Source organism: Drosophila obscura, unplaced genomic scaffold (genome assembly GCF_018151105.1).
Source record: "Drosophila obscura isolate BZ-5 IFL unplaced genomic scaffold, ASM1815110v1 contig_73, whole genome shotgun sequence".
NCBI lineage: Eukaryota > Metazoa > Arthropoda > Insecta > Diptera > Drosophilidae > Drosophila > Drosophila obscura.
The window spans coordinates 9,628,386-9,646,036 of record NW_024542865.1 but is presented as its reverse complement, the minus strand read 5'-3'; the positions used below and the strand labels follow the sequence as shown (position 1 = coordinate 9,646,036).

General features: G+C 44.8%; 5 protein-coding genes across 11 annotated transcripts; 2 read left to right on the top strand and 3 right to left on the bottom strand.

Moving 5' to 3' along the window:
• Positions 1–3,517: 3,517 nt before the first annotated feature.
• Positions 3,518–4,966, bottom strand: LOC111068695 (E3 ubiquitin-protein ligase synoviolin B-like). The gene is made up of 3 exons (XM_022358370.2): positions 3,974–4,966; positions 3,822–3,909; positions 3,518–3,685 (listed from the first exon to the last, which is right to left on the bottom strand). The coding sequence occupies exon 1, from the start codon at positions 4,915–4,917 to the stop codon at positions 4,000–4,002; it is 918 nt and encodes a 305-aa protein (XP_022214062.2). The 5' UTR covers positions 4,918–4,966; the 3' UTR covers positions 3,518–3,685; positions 3,822–3,909; positions 3,974–3,999.
• A 2,035-nt stretch (positions 4,967–7,001) lies between these two features.
• Positions 7,002–8,129, top strand: LOC111068642 (uncharacterized protein F58A4.6). Its single transcript, XM_022358278.2, has 2 exons — positions 7,002–7,524; positions 7,590–8,129. Exons 1-2 carry the CDS (start codon positions 7,099–7,101, stop codon positions 7,887–7,889), a joined length of 726 nt encoding a protein of 241 aa, XP_022213970.2. The 5' UTR covers positions 7,002–7,098; the 3' UTR covers positions 7,890–8,129.
• Positions 8,130–8,211: 82 nt separating this feature from the next.
• On the bottom strand, positions 8,212–12,235 carry LOC111068641 (bleomycin hydrolase). 6 transcript variants are annotated; one of them, XM_022358272.2, is made up of 5 exons: positions 11,892–12,235; positions 9,608–10,512; positions 9,057–9,532; positions 8,862–8,982; positions 8,212–8,804 (listed from the first exon to the last, which is right to left on the bottom strand). In XM_022358272.2, exons 1-5 carry the CDS (start codon positions 11,893–11,895, stop codon positions 8,589–8,591), a joined length of 1,722 nt encoding a protein of 573 aa, XP_022213964.1. In that variant the 5' UTR covers positions 11,896–12,235; the 3' UTR covers positions 8,212–8,588. The 6 variants fall into 6 exon arrangements, with proteins under 6 accessions (XP_022213964.1, XP_022213966.1, XP_022213967.1 ...); XM_022358274.2 differs by having other exon boundaries at positions 9,608–10,464; XM_022358275.2 differs by having other exon boundaries at positions 9,608–10,254; positions 11,892–12,233.
• An 84-nt stretch (positions 12,236–12,319) lies between these two features.
• LOC111068640 lies at positions 12,320–15,611 on the top strand. 2 transcript variants are annotated; one of them, XM_022358271.2, is made up of 4 exons: positions 12,320–12,818; positions 12,924–12,959; positions 13,227–14,874; positions 14,943–15,611. In XM_022358271.2, the coding sequence occupies exons 1-4, from the start codon at positions 12,666–12,668 to the stop codon at positions 15,167–15,169; spliced, it is 2,064 nt and encodes a 687-aa protein (XP_022213963.2). In that variant the 5' UTR covers positions 12,320–12,665; the 3' UTR covers positions 15,170–15,611. The 2 variants fall into 2 exon arrangements, with proteins under 2 accessions (XP_022213963.2, XP_022213962.2); XM_022358270.2 differs by having other exon boundaries at positions 12,321–12,818; positions 14,940–15,611.
• A 558-nt stretch (positions 15,612–16,169) lies between these two features.
• LOC111068643 lies at positions 16,170–16,938 on the bottom strand. Its single transcript, XM_022358279.2, has 2 exons — positions 16,773–16,938; positions 16,170–16,634 (listed from the first exon to the last, which is right to left on the bottom strand). Exons 1-2 carry the CDS (start codon positions 16,843–16,845, stop codon positions 16,243–16,245), a joined length of 465 nt encoding a protein of 154 aa, XP_022213971.1. The 5' UTR covers positions 16,846–16,938; the 3' UTR covers positions 16,170–16,242.
• Between the last annotated feature and the right edge of the window lie 713 nt (positions 16,939–17,651).

Sequence of the window (17,651 nt, the reverse complement as noted above, 5' to 3'; positions counted from 1 at the left end):
GGGTTGGAATCGTTGGACAGGTTGTGTCCGGTCCAAGCTCCAACACATTACATTCATTGTAAGAGACTCCGGGAAGCACACACCTCGAACGAACCCATGGAATTCTACGAAATTGTGGGGCGGAGGTTCAACATCGACATGGAATAGGAATCATCGTTTAATTTTATCGCCATAAACACTTTCGGTGCTGATAAGTCATAATCGGCACTCTGGTATGACGTACATATGTATGTACATATGATATGGGGTATGTACATTGTACATACATAGTATGTACATATCTTTGGGGCACTTGCCGTGTTTGTATCATCATGCCCAAGTCCGGCCACTATTTGGCTCCAACTTATATACAGCAATAAGGCGGCAAAGAGGCAGGCACATGTGTTTGTGTGTGTGTGTGGGTCCACCACCGCCCTATCATTATATGGTGACAATCAATTGGTGTGTCAGAGGAGCCACTTGAGAGTGGAATGAAAAATCATTTGGAAAGATGATTTGGATGCCACTGTAAAATGAATATTTTTGAATATTTATTGTCATCCCTTACGATGTGGTAGGTCCACTTCACATCCAATCCCATCCCATGCCATCCCAGTATTTGTTGTTGTAGGTGTGCGCCCTGTCGCCCTGTCGCCCTGTCGCCCTGTCGATCTCTGGTGTTTCGATCTCGCATCTTGCATGGTGTCAAATGGCTTGAAGGTCCGTGTCTCCCTCTCTCTCTTCCTCTCTCTCTCCCTCTCCCTCTCTCTTTCTCTCTCTTTCAAGTGGAAAAAGAAACTGTTATTCTTATCATCTTCTAAGTGTTTGTTGCAGAGATTCCAGTGGCTAGGGGTGGGGGCGGGGGCGGGGGCGCATCCGTGGCTAATCGCTTTGAAAGTGAAACCGTGTTTATGCTGTTGTGTTGTTGTCTTCGTTTTTCCGCTTTTCGCATTTCGTTTGTTCGTTTGTTCGTTTGTTGGTTCGTTCATCTTATTTTCGGTTTGTTGTTTCAACCCGACACTTGAGTCTTTGTTTATGCGTTAGAGACAGCAGCGTAACCCACTGTTTAGGGTATGCAGCAGGGCACGCAATGCTCTATCTAAAGGTGGATACTCGTACATAGTACAGGCTGGAAAAGGGAAAGTGGCAGTGGAAAAAACTTTGCACTATCATTAAAAATAATATGTGAAAATTGTTGTATTGTGTATCTATTCAACGATTGAGAGACAAGCAGCATAGGCAGCATGCAAGGGTATTAGCAGTTAAAAGGATCAGAAAGCCCTAGAGGGAGAAAGCATCCGCTGTGATTCATTAATGGATATTACATGTTCATAAGCTTCTAAATTAAACTTCAGCGATATTTTTTGGGTAATGGCTGATCATTGGATATTTTATATTTCTAAATGAACTTTATAGAACAATTCAATAATACCAAATTTTGGGATATATTCTCAGTTCATTTAACTGTAAAGAAGGCGATCAACATATTGCTTGAGGGCAGTGAAATTATTTCCCAGGAAATTTGCCCTCAATATGTTTCTCGAAAAGATGGTGACAAATAAATAGTTAATTAATTTTAAATTAATAAACGAAAAAAAGGCCTTAATTCTTGCAGATCGATCGGTTATATCGGGTGTTCCACAGGTAAAGAGCTGGCAATCTGTGGCACATCCGATTGTGGGAATTTTTCCATTTTCCATTCCATAAATGTCAGATCTATTTCTATCGGTTCCAACTCAGTTGGAATTCTGTCTGTGGCACCCCTAAACTTGATAAATTTGATATTTTCTATGATCCGAATTATATACAAAACCAAAAAGATTACCAATCCAATTTCCTAAAATATATCCCTTCAACGCTCGCCTGGATCACCCTTCGAAATGCTTTTATAATAATTATTCACTTGTCCCAAACTATGCGTTTGCTGCTGCAAATGATGTCCCCAGAACATAAGGCATGTCCTTCAGGGCATCAGCTAGTCGACTACCTTGGCTATTTCCTGAGCTGGTCTTGTGTGTTTTTTACTGTTATTTATGCCTGGATATGGATCTTTCCTCACAGACGCCAACACGCGACTCAAGTGGCAAACGGCGGCCTGACCAACCCCAAAAAATTGAGGAAAAAAAAGAATGACGAACGGCAACGGCAACGGCAACGGAACGGGAAACCCTTTGTGTGGAGACGCGCATGCGCGACTTGACTGTGTCGAGGGGCATATTTGACATATTGCTGACACGCCCACAAACAAATCTCTCCTCTATCCTCAGTCTCTGGCTCTGCCTGTGTCACTCTCCACTTCAACGCTGCACAGATGGCGCACGTGCTCGCTCGCCTCGCCTCGGTATGGGACTAACCGTGGGCCGGACAGGACCACAGCCAACATTGTTGCTACCATTTTATGGGCCGTGAAAATTATGAAATAAAAATTGCATTTAAATAAGGGACATTCTTTAGACAGTGCAAACGGCAATTAATATTACACAATAGCAGCGGAGAAGTCCAGACAGGAATTGGGTATACGGGGGGAGGGGGGGAATCGGGATCTCTTTGCCTGTCGATTCAACGGAAATTGAGCGCATAATTCAGAAAAATGTTCTGCCTCGGATCGGATATGTCGTGCCATAAAAATCGTGTTGAAATGTGCAGCAGTGGCAGTGGCAGTAGCAGTAGCAGTAGCAGGAGGCTGGCTCCCTCCCTCTCTATCGCGTAGCGTAGCTGGGCGCACTTACCGAAATTAATGCTATCGATGACAACACTGGCAGCCACAATAAAAGGCAAATGCCAAAAATAGCAGCAAAACATTATGCTGAGGAGACTGAAGCTGAGGCTGAGGCTGTGGCTGCTGGCAGGGAAGGGATGGAATGACAAAGCAGCCACAGAAATTATGATGCTTGCCGATGGTGGGGACAGGGCCGGGGATGGGAACGGCGGCGGGGCAGATGGGGACAATGTTGCCACTGCTGCACAATTATTGCCAACTGTTAACAGATTTGTTGGCAAAGAGAAATTGAGAGAGCGGGCATGGGATGGGTGCCCTGGGAGCGGCAGCAACATTTGTTTGATAATGATAATGGCCATGTTGATGCCTGGCCCGGTCCGGCCCACGGAAGATGCCGTTGCTCCAAAGGGAAATTGAGTCATTTCCAGATGGTACTTACATATTATGGGGCAACAGGAATGGCATACAATGGCCACACAATACACAGCAAATAAAACTCAATTTGGACACCGATAGCTAATTTTGTGCGATTTATTCAATGACCCGCGGACTTTAATAGAGGGAATAAAATCCAAGAACAATCCCGCCACTATGCAGAGCAGAGCAGAGTTCGATGAATACCAGGATGGTAAAGCGAGGACCAGGCAAAGATCATTAGAAGTCCGGTAGAAGTGCACCCAACCAAATCGAGTACTTTGGTTGAGCAGTGGTAGTCCGTGTACCAATGGGAATCAGTAGAGCTATCAATTGAAAGTATACAAAAAAATTTAATTAGAAAAGGAGAGCGGCACAATTCTGCTATGGAAACGACTACTTGCTTTAAATATATTTCATGGTATTAATCAGTGAAAATGTTATGCCGCCACGAAATGGGTTCCACATTGTGGTATGTAACAGTCGATAATAGTAGTTCAAATATCAACTGCGAGAGCTTGATATGTGGCGCGTACACTTGAAAATTTGAAAGCCATTCCAAGGCTGGATTAACTGGAGGATTGAGAAGGGTTTAATATAGTTTTAAAAAATAGGATAATATTGTTGAATGCTTCAAAAAAGGTACGGGTAAAGTCCACAAGGCGCATTAAATAATTTTGATAATTAGCAGAAAGTTTCTCTTGCTCACCCTTGGGATAGATTTTGTTGTGAAACCTTTGGAATCCGCATTGTAGAGTTGAATATGAAAGGTGCCTAATAAATCGAAGAACTTGCGGCTATGGGTAGGGTATAGTGTGGTCATTGTAGAGGCTAATATTGGCTAGTTTAGAACAGCCGTACCGAGAGGGAATTGGGGACTATTAAATTTAATTATAATTTGAATTATGATGCAGCTGCCCTTGAGTTTCAGGTGGTTCCGGTTCCGGTTCCGGCTCCGAGAGTACATTGCAACCGCAGAATGGACAGAAGATCTGATAATTAAACCAGACCGTGACACAGCACGTGTGATAGGAGTGTCCACAGCGCAGTCGGACCCAGCCACACTTATTCGTGGACTTCATGGTCTCCCGGCAGATGATACACTCAAGGCCGACTATCTCGTGGCCTTCCAACTTTTTGGAAGCCATTTCCATGGCGTTGCGAGCGTCCACGCGAAGTCTAACCCGGACGATGGCATCAGAGAAACTCTTGACACAATACAGCAGGTTGGCCAGGCCCACAGTCGGCCAGTAACTCAAAAAAATGTGGATGGTGCAGACGAGTTCGAATGCCTCAAATAAAATCTGGGTTCGGGGAATTGTCCGATTGCAGTTTTTGCATTCCCCTTGCAGGGCATTTGTAACCTGCCAAATTCGCATACTAGTCACGGTATTGAGGATTAGTAGGGCTTGCTCCACTGTCAAGCGATCTTTGAGGCTGCCATCGTCCAGCATGTTTTTATAGGACCACATCAGCCACACATCCAAGGCGATCAGCACATTGAGAGCTTTGAAGGTCGCATACTTAGCATGTAAGGTCTTCACGTGCTGTCGAGCAACCCAGTGCATCCAATGCGACATCATTAGCAAAAACAGGCAGTACGGCATAGTCCAGTCCAGCTTGTTGGGCATTAAGCATAGAGTAAATATCATGTCCACCGCATAGAAAAGGAAACGCTTGTACGCATTGATGTGCCAAAACTTGTGCACAATATAATAAAGGCATAATAGGCCCATCCACAAAAGCGTATTCTGAAACATTTCTATGAGTTTGTAATTTAAATGCTTTTGCGAAAACTCTCGCATGTACGTTTGATGATTTTTTAAACTTCGAACTAGTTTGATATTAAACTCAATGCTATACTGACACTGGTAATTGTACAGTTTTGGGCTGCCAGGTTTTCAAAATTTGAAAAACTGATAGCTTTTTGTCCATAAAGTTATCTGGCTGGTGGCCATCTCCATGGTACCTCTTTCCTCTATTTTGTGTAAACCGTATTTTATAGGTAATCAAATAATTGGGAGTCCTTAAAATAAGCTAGATAGTAGAAAATTAATTCATCAATCGGATAAAATTAAATGTACAGTGCTGAAAGCCTTTGCTGAATAGTAATATTAAATCGAATATCAAAATTGAGGAATATGATTTCCGATCATGGACAGATACCGACTAACCAACCCATTGTCGACCAGTGGGTATGTCGACTTACGCATGAATATTATGATTTCAGGTGTAAAATATCGTGGTAATATTTTTTTGTAGGTAAAGAAGAAGGTCGTACAGCTGCGGTCAAAATAATAGTAGTGCCAATATGACTTTTCATATATCCTCAAAAATAGGAATTACGAGCACTGCTCCATAATAATACTAGTTTTTTTAGAGACTATCTTGATTGCAGATTGTAAAAATGGAAAACAACTTAGAATAAACCATCAACATTTTCAGAAAAATATTAAAATGTTGAAGTAACAACAGTTTATTCGAAGCTAGTTTTAAGATTTATTTGAGTAGCCTATGTTAGGCCTCTACCGTCTGCACGACGCTTTGGCATGGAGCTAATTCAATTTTGCTACCTTTCAACAGAAATGAGTTTATAAGACTTTTCCTCTCACATAACATCATAAATTATCGATTAGATTGAGATCGAGATTGAGATTTAATCTATTGGAAGCGCACCACTCTTTTGAAACCTTGCGGCTGCCCTTCGGATCTTTGTCCTCCTGGGACGTCCAAATAAGTTGCATAACCTCAGATGCATAAGGTAGAATCATTTCGATCAATATTTTAATGTATGAATACGATCCAGTATGTTTTTAACACATACATATAATGGTCACATTCCGTAGCTGGAAAATCTCGCCCAAAACATTCTTTATGGTGCCACAGTTTTACGGTTTTTGTGGAAAATTCAGAAACCCGTGGTCGTGTTAAATACCAACGAGATACCAGGCTCCCAAAAAAAAAAAATACAATTATAAACTCGTTCGAATTAAAGTATTCCTCCAAATTTACTATGGCCAATTTAATTTGTTCCTTAGGCTTCGTTTCATTGAATTATAATCTTAAACGCTTCTCCTAATGATTTCAGTACTAGTTTTAAAATTAAACATTTTTTTTAAGGCTGCAGCAGGAGCAAAATGGTTTCACTACACCTGTCGTAATGGTTGATCTACTGATATTTTGACGAAAAACTTCGTTGATCGCGTGTTTTGCTTAATTGTTCTTATATATTATCATTTCTGATCATAATAGCTAAACAACCAATAGTTTTTGGCATCTCGAAATATTACTATCCTACTGAAACGATCTCTTTAAGCACGAAACCTTCTCTGCTCTAAAGTGTTCTCCCCACTCCCCATGACACCGGTACCAAATGACCAAAAAATAAACTAAAAAAGCTTGAAACTGTTAAATAAACCATTCCAGTTTTGTTTAAGAACAAAAGTTTTGCAAAAAATGCAAAAGATTTCAAAATTTTCAGTATCCATACCATTATTTTGACCGCATCGAAATGGTGATATTTATCGAAAAATCACGAAATATAACGGAAAGAAAAGAGACACGCTAATACAACTTTATAATCATGGACAGCAATGCCTAATAGTTGTACGAGTAAAGAAACAAATTCGATTATTGAAGGAATAGCGGAAAAAATAGCAATATGTAAATCCATTTGTAGCACTACTATTATTTTACCGCAACTGTATCTACAAGAAGAATATAAAAAGAGTATTGTTTATATTTCGCGGCTTAATTCACTGTTATTCTCTGTTTGATAAAAGAGGGGTTAAGTCCTATTTTTTTCTATCTTCGGTATATTTATGGTATTTTATGCAAATGATAATGTATATTTTGGTATATTTTTTAGGGTCAGACGGTATATTTTGTCGATAAATCCGCGGTCACACTGCGGAACAGCCTGTTGCGGAACGTCCAAAAGGATTTTTGGACAGGACCTCCACCAGACCTTGATAACGAAAAACATAATGTCGGGAACACTAACGCTATGCGTCTGCGACTACTGGAAACGGCGTCACTACTACAAACGCCCTCCACTGGCCCTGGATGCAGCCACCACAACAAATGAAGATGCGGCGGCGTCAGCGGCCCCCGCGCATCTGGAAAAAAAGACAGTGCGTCGCCTGCGGCTGCAGGTGAATGCCATAAAGGGCAACTATTATTTGCGGGAGTTTCTGCAGCAGCGCGTGCTGGCACTGCGGCTGCGGAACCATCATGGCGTGCAATTGATTTGGCTGGAATTTGAGCCCCCGGAACGGGACACCATCGATTACAAGTTTGCCGATATACTGGCCCACACCATCTGGGAGCACATAGAGGTGGAGAATCTAATGTCCTGGCTATCCACACTCGGCGGTGGCTTCTCAGCGCTGGGCGAGCAATTCGGACGATGCGTAAGTTAAGCATAAACGAATCTCTGGGTCTGAGTACACACACTGAAATCCTCCTATATACACAGGCGGAAACGGCTGGCAAGATCTCGCTGCAGCAGCTTAAGATTGGCCTACGTCTGGGTGATCCCTTTCTACAGGCCCGCTGCAAGCTCTACTACAGTATTTCGCTGATACAACGCGGCCATTTGCGTGCAGCCAAGCATCTGATCCGGGATCAGTATCAGTTTGCACGTGTCCATCAGGAGAAGGATCTGCGACTGGTGCGCATGTGCCAGGGCATTTGGCTGCGTCTACGATACGAGTACGAGCAGCGGAATCAGCGGCTTAAGCAGCCCCCAGCAACAACAGCAACAGAAAGTCAATAGATCCTTAAGCCAAACATAAGAAAATACTCTACACTGTACTCTAATCGTAATAAGCGTTACTACCATTTACCATTAGGGGAGCACAAGAGGCAGGAGCAGGAGCAGTAGCGGTTGGTTTTTATTCCAAGCTTTTAGGCCAAATTTAAATTGTATATTCAATAGTTCTTTTTATTATTATTATTTAATGTGTAATTGTATATACGTAAAAAAATGCATTTACATCATTCACTTTCTCTTTTAGTTTTGTGTTTTTTTTTTGTATTATTATAATTTTCAGCCGGCCCGGTTGTTTGCAAATAATCAAAAAGAAAGACGACACAAATTTAATGTACGACAGACACAGGACAAAGGACGTTTTTTTTTACTTAAAATTGAACGACGCCCAAATAGGGCAATGGATAAGTGCATAATTATATATCATATATAAATGTGTGTGTGTGTGTGTGGTTCAATCAAATATTATTGTGTTCCTTTTTGTGGGTGCCCTAATATCAGAAAACAGAGGATTTTGAAAGCATTTTGTTTGGAGGCGGATCCGAACCAAAATTGATGCTTAAGTTGCTTGCATGCCACACCATCTCGATGTTGCTACTGCTGCCATTGATGTTGTAAAGCTTTGTGTATATATATAGGTAGTATTTATATAATGACAGCTGGGCTCACTGCTGGTGCCTGGTGCCGGTTGCCTGTTGGTGATGCTCACTGCGCCAGCGTGCCCATGGGATCCCAGGCGGGCAGGACAATGGGATCCATATCGAAAACGCGCAGCACATCTTCCGGCACATACTTCTTGTCGACAACCACCTCGAAGCCAAACTCCCTGAACCAATCGGCGCACATCACCAGATAGCCCTTCTCGCCACGATCCTCGCCCCAAGAGTTCTCCACGCGCAACTTCTGAGCCACGCCATTCTTCTGCAAAGCACAAGGGATTTTAAAACCTTTAAGATGTTTCGAAACAGATGTACTTACGTCCACAGAGACGGCGGTAAAGACCATGGCATGGGTCATGGCTGATTCGCCATAGATGAGACGGTCTGCCTTCGAGAAGGTCGTTTGTATATCGATGTCAAAGACCAGCTTGAAATCATGGCTGCAGACAAACAACAAACAAATTAAGAATAGATAACGCCATAGGGTAAACGGGTCTGCGGCGCTCCAACTCACACTGACATATCCTCGATGCCCTGCTTGGAGGCAAAACGCTTGCTAACCTCACAGCCAAACCATACTGCCTCGCCGGCCTTCAGCGATTTGGTGACAACGGCTAGCAGAAGCTCCACAGATTGATTGTTGTACAGAACGGGACGGCCGCCAACCACATTGCCCAGACAATCGACGGTGTAGGCCTGATCGTATCTGCTAGAAGGCCGGGGATCGGTCACCAGGCACACCTTATCCTCCACATTAAAGTGCGGCTTCACATAGCGCTCGTAGAACTCAACCGAACTGATGGGGCCAACCGATTGGTAGTTCTTGCTCTTATCGTAATACTCCCAGATGAAGGTCTCGGCGGGTATGCCCAGGCAGATGCCCACCACCTTGTAGATCTCCGACATTTGCTCCTGGATCTTGGCTGTGATCTCCTCCTCTGTGGGCTGCTGTTCCATCAGCACACGCAAATGGCGGGCATACTCCCGGAGCTAAATGCGTGTAAGGGAATTAGGGATTAGGGGCTAGCAAGTGACTGAGGTGGGAGAGAAGAGGCTTTTGCATACCTTGCTTTTCAATATGGCATTCATTCGTATGCTGGACTCGCAGCTAAAGCTCTCGGGAAAGCATTTCTTTGGCATGAGACCATGTTTGGTTATCAGATTGACCAGCATATCCCACTGACCGCCATCGGAGGTGGGGTCCAGCAACAGGAACGACACCAACCGGCCATCAACCTTCTCGCCCCGCCGCGCCGTCTTCACAACGTTGTTGAGAAAATAGTTGCAGCGCTCGATCTTGTCCCAGTAGAAGAGGAAAGCCTGCGAGAACTCAAACTCATCCAGATTGTAGTTCTTCATGAAGGGCAGGCGTATGCAGTTGAGGGCCGCAAACAGCCAACAACGGCCGCTGCTCCGCTGATTGGTCACCGGCTTGCCCTCCGTTTCCACCTTAAAGTTGAACACATGGTTAGTGGCCTCTAGCACCTTGCGGGAGAGGCACACATCGAACGGATCGACACGGGAGCAAACGTTCTGGGCGAGCAAGTTCTTCGGGTGGCTGTAGAAGTTTTTCCGCCACTTGCCGAGCAGTTCGCTGGTGACGACACTGCTGTTGCCGCTCTCGCTCTCCGATGCATGGATGGAGTTCTTTGAGGCGCTGTTATTGTTGCCATTTCCACCAGGTCCACCGCCTCCCGAGCTATTCTTGTCAGCTGCAATTAAATTGGAATGGCAACGTTCGCCCGATTTTGAGTGGGTTTTTCGTACTGAATGTTGTGGGTCCTGGCTCTGGCTCTGGCTGCGACTGTGGCACTCTCCCTGATGCCACATCTGCGTCTGAATCTTGATCTTGAGGGGGGTTTCTTTATAGCTGGCTAAACAGTGCAGGGATTTGCCCACACGCTTGAATGCCCACCGAGAAACTGGGTTAACGAAGATCGAACCAAAAACGAGAAAATTTTGGGTGCGAACTTTACAAAACAAAAAAAAATTGTGGAACATTTAGCTACAAAAATCAAATTAAACAACATATCAAAATCATAGAAACATGACACTACACTAACAGATTTTGGATATGAAAATACATCATTTTTTTAGGGCTGTTGTATGGGGCTTGTGACGCAATCGAAATCTGAGAATGGGCCCCCCATTAATAGCGTTATCTTCATAGGCATATTTCCTCTCTAGAGTTGGTCAATGTTATTGCAAGGTTGAGAGCTGTGAGTGCGGGCGTTGTCCACGGATTGTTGATAAAGGCCGAGGTAAGCTAAAAAATTACTTGCACAAAAAGCAGAAATTGAAAAGCGACAACAGCTGCGGCGGGACCGAGCCGGGCCATTAGCATTAACTGCAAATGTCTCTCTGTCTGTCCCTGTCTTTCTCACCCGCTCGCTTTGCGTACGTGTATGTGCGTCTTTGTGAACGTGTGTATGTGAATGTCTTATGCACTTTGGATTTCTGCTGCTTTGCCATTTATTTTAGATATTGCGGACCAGCTTTTGTTAATTGTTTATTTCATGCCTGCATGGATGTGTGGGTGTGGATGGTCGCCAGGGCCTGGCTACCAGATGCTGATAACGCAAAACTTGACGAGTTAGCAGAAATCGTAAAGAAATCTGAGCGTAACTAAACCTGGAAAAATTTATATTAGCACAGTTATGACCCTTTCGGAATTGGGCTTCTCTCTCTGGAGGAAGACTGTGTGTGCGTGAGAGTGAGAGGGCGATGCAATTAAACCAGTTTAACGGGACTCGCACACATTTGCCCGTAAATATACATTCATACATACATACATATGAGTATAGCGGGTGTAGAGTTATGAGCAAGAGAGAGGGAGACGAGACGAAGAGAAGGCTGGCCAACAGGCCAAAATGCCGTTTTAAAAACTTTCGCGGAAAGCCGGCGCAAAAAATCTAAACAAACCAATAAAAAACAAAAAACGGTTAACAAATAAAAAAAAACTTGTTTGTCCAGTATCATGCGTGTGGCTGTGAGTGTGAGCCAAAAAACAAACACAAATTTGGGTGAAATTTTACTTTCGTCTGGACAGTTTTTGTTGTGGCTGCTGTTGCTGGGGCGTCAGCAAAACTGCGTCTCGCTCAGACATACACAGAGGCAAGAGACACACACTCGTACACTTGTACATGGGTTGTCACCCCCGCACAAAGCGGTCCAACAACAACAACCAAAGAATGCAGAAACTGCAGCAGAAATAATTTCCTGCTTAACCATTATTTTGGCTGCAGTTCTCTTTGTACTTCTCGTTCTTTGTAGTCCGTCACACTACGCCAGAGGGGCATGCGCGGGGGGTCTTTGTCTGCCCCCCGACGACGCGTCCTACTTTACTTACACATAGTTTTTTTTTGTCCTCTTTCACTTTTTTTGTTGAACTTTTAAAGATTGCACTTGTTTTGAATTTGGTAACTACGGAATTTTGATCTATTTCCTTTGGCTAGCTGGATGTTATGTGTGTGTGTGCAATGCAAGCAACTTTAAGCGCCTGTAATTATGCGCGAATTAGCCGCTTATTTATTTTGTTAATGTGAAAATGAAAAATGGGTTTAAACAAACACGGCCAACGCATAAAACGGTTTTAACTATGAGCATGGACATTTGTTATATTAAATTTCAGGTAAAAAAGTACGGTGCAGTGTTTTAAGTTTTTGCTCGGTATACTTTTAACGCAAAAATGAGCAATTTCCTATCGAAGCTATCGGTATCGGTATCAAGAAAAAATGAAACTATCAATGAAATAATTGAGTACATTCAAAAGATCCGATGATTAGGTATCGATAGGCGCAACGCGTTGAAGAAGTTGCTCGTCCCTGCCGTCTCTCTCCGTTTTTGGCTGTTGCTGCGACCAAGGTAGAACTCGAGAGGTAGGGATTTCGGAATCCCCGTCCGGGCTGTTGAGTAGCCAGATCCAGAACCACCAACCCCCGCCGTTTAACCATCACGCGTCGACCCAATCCAATCCAATCATCTGGTTATTGTTTAAGTGTTCTTCAAACCCCCAATGAAATCCCACAAGTGAATCGGATTTGATTCGAGAGCAGCCAGTGCAGTTGTCCGTCGTTTGTCGTTTTTCGTTTCGCGATATTCTTCGGTTCGGCCACAAAAAGTCATGGAAAACCAGGACAACAAAAATGGCGACTTGACCGCCAAGGAGATGGCCAAGTTTCTGTACTGCATGGATAAGTTCCTGCCGCCACTGGATCTCAAGAATGATATTGTTTATTGCCAGCGGGCACTGCGTGATTTTATCAAGGTGCATTCGGTGAGTAGTGTAGTTGGAGCAGCAGCAGCAGCCACTGCGGCAGGCAGCGCTTGCGAGGGGTACATCGATTGTTAATACAATTTTCATATTTTTCCCTTGCTTTAGTTGGTCTCGGAGGTGTTCTCGCAGCAGGAGGATGCGGTAAGTTGGTCAGAGTTTCGTGTGCAGCACAGCAGTGGCGTGGAGGCACCACCCGAAGCAGTGCAGCACAACCAGGGTTGGCAACAATTGCAAAATTGTCCAAAAACAAAAAACAAAAAGAAATTAAAATTAACACTTTTCCGCACTTTGCCCCTCGCATGCACGCACCCCTCTCTCTCTCACCTGTTAACCTGGTTTTGAATTGAATTTTTTGTATTTTATTTATGACCTCTCATGCCTCTGTCTCTCTTGCTGCTTGCATAACAGGATCCCGTGGCTATGCGTCGCATCTTGGACGAACTGGAGGAGGAGATGTATGAGATCAATGCCGAGTGCCAGTACCTAATGCTGCGGCTCGATGAGGATGTGCTTAGTTTTCTCAAGAAACTGGAGGCGATCGACATTAAAACCGATCTAAAGGAGGCCAATGCGCACGTCTCCACGCTGTTAGTGCCTTTAATTGCGGACGAAGACTATATGATCATTCCCAAGAATGTGGGTACTCGCGACACCGAGGAGACGCTCATCCGCAAGCATTTTCTCCTGTCGCAGGAGGGCGAGGATCCACCCATGAATCTGAGCGACCTGGATGATAATATTGCCCTTATGCTGGGTCCGACTGATACGACCATTCAAATCGAGCTGGAAAATGGTGACGCCGAGCAGGCAGCGACGCTGGAATCGTCCCAGGAGACGCCGACGCAGTCGCAACTGGCTGTACCAGCGTCTTTACTGCGATCTCTGCCGGACACTGTGATCAGGACAGTGGAGCAGGGCGAGAGCCAGCCCCCGCCGCTGCTCATTGCCACCACTACGCAGAAGTCGCAGCAGCGTTCGCTTTTGATTCCAAGAAAGCAGCCAGAAACTTTTGGCATGCATCAGCAGAAGCGCATATCGAGTACCTCACCGCCACCCTTGGCGCCCATAACGATTGAGTTTCCACAGGCTCAGGTTCAGCATCAGGCTGTGGTTCAGGATCCAGCGAAGGCTGAGCTGGACTTTGAGCAGGTGGAGGCGAGCCGCGGCAACCTGCGCCAGGTGCTGAAGCGGTCCAGGAAGACCAAGCAAATGCCACGCCTCTGCTACGAGGACCACGTAGAGCTGACGACCTTAGAGACTGATACAAAGCGAAGGGCGGGGAAGGTTACGCAGATAACCAACGTTGCCAAAGCTGTACAAAACAATGCATCATCATTATCAATCGCTGAGAAGCCAGACAAGACACCGACACCGCCAACGCCACCGCCGCTGCCATCACCACCACTGCCGAAGCGGCAGGGCCCTGGAGTGGGCGCTGGGGCAAACAAAACTTCCAAGATACGCAAAACTCTACGCAAATCATCACCAGAGGCACAGCCAGAGGGGCCGGGGGCTGGGGCTGGGGGCTCGCCATCAGCTTCATCAGATGACTCCACCACTCAGGAGTTGCAGCAGGAGCAGCAGCGTCTGTCCGCCTCGGCGGCCCAGTGGCGCGACGAGCCGCGCGAGACACGCGTCATGGCCGCCGAGTACGGCCAGGAGACATTCTTGCGTATCTTTGGCCTATACACGCCCGAGGTGATTACGAAACTCAGTCAGCGCCACTCGAAGCGCAAGCGTCGCAATGTCCAGAATGCCAGCGGCGTTGACTTTCACTATGGTCAGCAAATGAATGCCACACTGGACACACCGATGGGGCGCCAAAAGAAGGTTAAGAACAAACCCGAGTTCCTGCTCTCGCCCAAGGAGAAGCGACTGCAGGCCAAGAAGGCCGATGTTCGCAAGAGCAAGACTCCGGACAAGGCTGCTGCCGAGGCGTCGCAGACTGTTGTTATTGAGGGGGAAGATGCTGCCGCTGCAGCTGCTGTTGCCGCTGCCAAGTGCCGCAAGTGTCGCGGAGAATGCCAGCATTGCCGCCAGTGCAAGCGTCTCGTGGGTGAGTACCCAGCCGTCGATTGCAAGGAGAACCTCTTCTTGATCCTATATTTTGTATCTATTCAGCAGGAAAAGACGATGGCGTTTGCGAGCAGTGTGATGGAGTGTATCACAAAGACTGCCATCAGCCCACAAAGAGCCGGCTGCTGGCGCAGTCCCAAAGAAAACGCTGCCCCCCCTGCTGTCGCGAAATGCGTGAGACTATGCTGTCAGTCAGCAGCAGCGGCAGCAGCACTGCCGCTTCCAGCAGCAGCAGCAGCACAACCAAAAAGGCAGGCGGAGCCCAGACCGTTTAACTTTCTAATGTCTTCAAATATTCTTAACTTTTTTTTCCCCCCCCCACCCCGAACTAGTTTTTAAAACTAAAAATGTGAAAAACCAAGCTTTGTCCGCCCGCAACGCCCAGATCCCGAGAGAGATCCGATCCCCCCTTTGGCCTTTGGCCTGGCTCTCTCTCTCGTTCGTGCATCTGCGTTGTGTTGCGTTGCGTTTGCTGTTTTTGTTTAGTGTTGCATGGCAGTGGGCGGCGTCTGTGGCGGCCGCTTGCTTACTCCAGAGTGTTTTATTTTATATTTTTTTTTTTTATATTTTTTTATTTTAAATGTTTATTTCAAGCTACAGTTTCACACATACCTAAAGAAGAAATGTATGTGCATGCATGTGCATACGCGAGAGCAAGTGATTTCAATAATAAAAAATACTGTATGAACAGGCGGAGCGGAGGATTGTTTTCGATGATAAAAAACCAATGGAATTTCTTTGTTGCTACATATGATTGGGACATGAATGGGAACACATTTAATGCGTCATTCAAATGGGTCTTTGTGCTGACCCACATAAAGACTGATAGGTTAAGTTTCTTGGAGTTTATAATGGGGATATCTATAGGTTAAAGGCTATTCTCTGTCTGCATGTTCCCCCTTTGTGAATCAGATTTTTGGGTTTTTTTCTCGGGTCACATCTTGTGTCTCATGGGAATTCCAATTTTAGATTAAGATTTTGCCCAGCTGGTGTGTACCTAAGCATTCCATGTATTTTGCCTACGCTAGAAATAAGCATCTTTATAGCGAGATATTTGCCATTATAATTAGTTTATACTTTATGTGCACTGCAGCCCTGGCGACTTTCGCTTATCTGGCATCTCCCACATATAGCCCCATGCGCGCAAAATATTTAATTTAATTAAATAGCATAACTAACACATAATAATAGGCCTAAGCCCCAAAAGGAGTTGTATAGGATGATGTGGAAAGTTTCAAGATACCAAAAACACCCAAAGAAAACCAGGATAAATACAAGTTTTTTTCATTTCATAATAAAGTAGTATAAAAAAAAGAATATTTCTATAGACTAAAGGCTAATTATTGCTTCAGATTAGACGACATACAGGCAGAAGGACTGCCAGAAGGGGGAGGAGTAGCACCAGCCGTCCGGTTGGCTGCGTCCGACTGTGCCCCTTGTTGCATAGATCACCCTGGCAGAAGCACATGTAGACCTTCTTGTAGTTGTAGATGGTGTCGGCGCAGCGGTCCATGTTGTCGTCGGGGCCACGCTGGACACACATGCGCTGGATGGCAAGGTCGTAGTCGTCGATGGCGTACGTACCGCCGCCCTCGATTACTTTGCCGCACCAGCCGCTGGCGCAAGGTATGGCGGCCAGGCCGGGCTCGTGCTCCACGTCGGTGGCATTGAAATTAAAGGGATCTTTGCAGCTTCCCAGATCGCCACGGGAGCGGCACTGGTAGCAGCGGCGCAAAAGACCTGCAGGGGCAGAAAACAAAAAGTGAAATTGCAGTCAAAACCATAGCACACACACAAACAAAGGCCTTGCAACACACACACACATGAAAGCAGATGACAAAAGACTTAAACGGAGCACAAACTTGGCAGAGGACTCACCATGGATCTTGCCAAAGAGAAAGCTGCAACTAAAGAGGAATATCACAGCCAGGCATAAGCTAATATATTTCATCGTTCCCTATTGTTTAAATGATAATTGATTATTTATTAAATTTATTGTCGCGAATTTCTGTAAGGTGGCAACTTTCGACTGTTCAGCGTTCCCGTACTCGATTGCTGAAATACAGCCCTGAAAATAGCGTTGCCGTACTATTGCTCTGAAATAAATAAAGTAGAACAACACTAAAATCGCCCACTTCTGTACATATTTTTGTTAGTTTTTTTGTTAACCAAACAATAACCAAGATTCAGCCCGCAGCTGGAAGAGTTTGTGGTAGAGCTGTCAAACGATTGATAGTTAAGACATCGATAGTTTTGAATGTTTTGAAAAAAAAACAATCGATACTATCGTAATAGTATCGCAGAGGTTTTTCTTCTTGTCTTCTTCTTCCTATTTGCGGAAAATGGTATCTTCTTCTTCTTTATTTGCCTACTTTTGTTTTTAGGGCTACCAGATCGGTTCAAAGCGAATCGGTAATGAAACGGGTTGCAAAATATCATGGTGGCAGCCCGCAACTACGAATTGTACGAGTCTGGCAGCGCCACCCACAACGACGTCACATTCGTTTTATGTTCTTTTCGTTTGAATCATTTTATGTAAACAATGCAATAAAAAGGACTTCTCAAAACTTGCCAATCTTGTAGAAAATTTATGTATCTACCGGATAAAATTATTTGTTTAGGGATGAGAGGGCCAACTAGCTAGTAATATTAAACGGAATATCAAAATCGAGGAATATCAACGTTGAATGTTTTGAAAAAAACAATCGATACTATCGTGATAGTATCGGGCTGAAATAATTATTAAAAAACCATTGA

Bases quoted from the DNA above. Each gene is read 5' to 3' on its own strand.
- LOC111068643 (XM_022358279.2), bottom strand. From the start codon at position 16,845: ATGAAATATATTAGCTTATGCCTGGCTGTGATATTCCTCTTTAGTTGC. The intron at 16,635-16,772 runs GTGAGTCCTCTG...CTGCCCCTGCAG, and splicing joins TCTCTTTGGCAAGATCCATG to GTCTTTTGCGCCGCTGCTAC.
- LOC111068695 (XM_022358370.2), bottom strand. From the start codon at position 4,917: ATGCGAGAGTTTTCGCAAAAGCATTTAAATTACAAACTCATAGAAATG.
- LOC111068642 (XM_022358278.2), top strand. From the start codon at position 7,099: ATGTCGGGAACACTAACGCTATGCGTCTGCGACTACTGGAAACGGCGT. The intron at 7,525-7,589 runs GTAAGTTAAGCA...CTATATACACAG, and splicing joins GCGAGCAATTCGGACGATGC to GCGGAAACGGCTGGCAAGAT.
- LOC111068640 (XM_022358270.2), top strand. From the start codon at position 12,666: ATGGAAAACCAGGACAACAAAAATGGCGACTTGACCGCCAAGGAGATG. The intron at 12,819-12,923 runs GTGAGTAGTGTA...CCCTTGCTTTAG, and splicing joins ATTTTATCAAGGTGCATTCG to TTGGTCTCGGAGGTGTTCTC. The intron at 14,875-14,939 runs GTGAGTACCCAG...GTATCTATTCAG, and splicing joins CCAGTGCAAGCGTCTCGTGG to CAGGAAAAGACGATGGCGTT.
- LOC111068641 (XM_022358272.2), bottom strand. The intron at 8,983-9,056 runs GTGAGTTGGAGC...GTTTGTCTGCAG, and splicing joins GGCATCGAGGATATGTCAGT to CCATGATTTCAAGCTGGTCT. The intron at 8,805-8,861 runs GTAAGTACATCT...TGTGCTTTGCAG, and splicing joins TTACCGCCGTCTCTGTGGAC to AAGAATGGCGTGGCTCAGAA.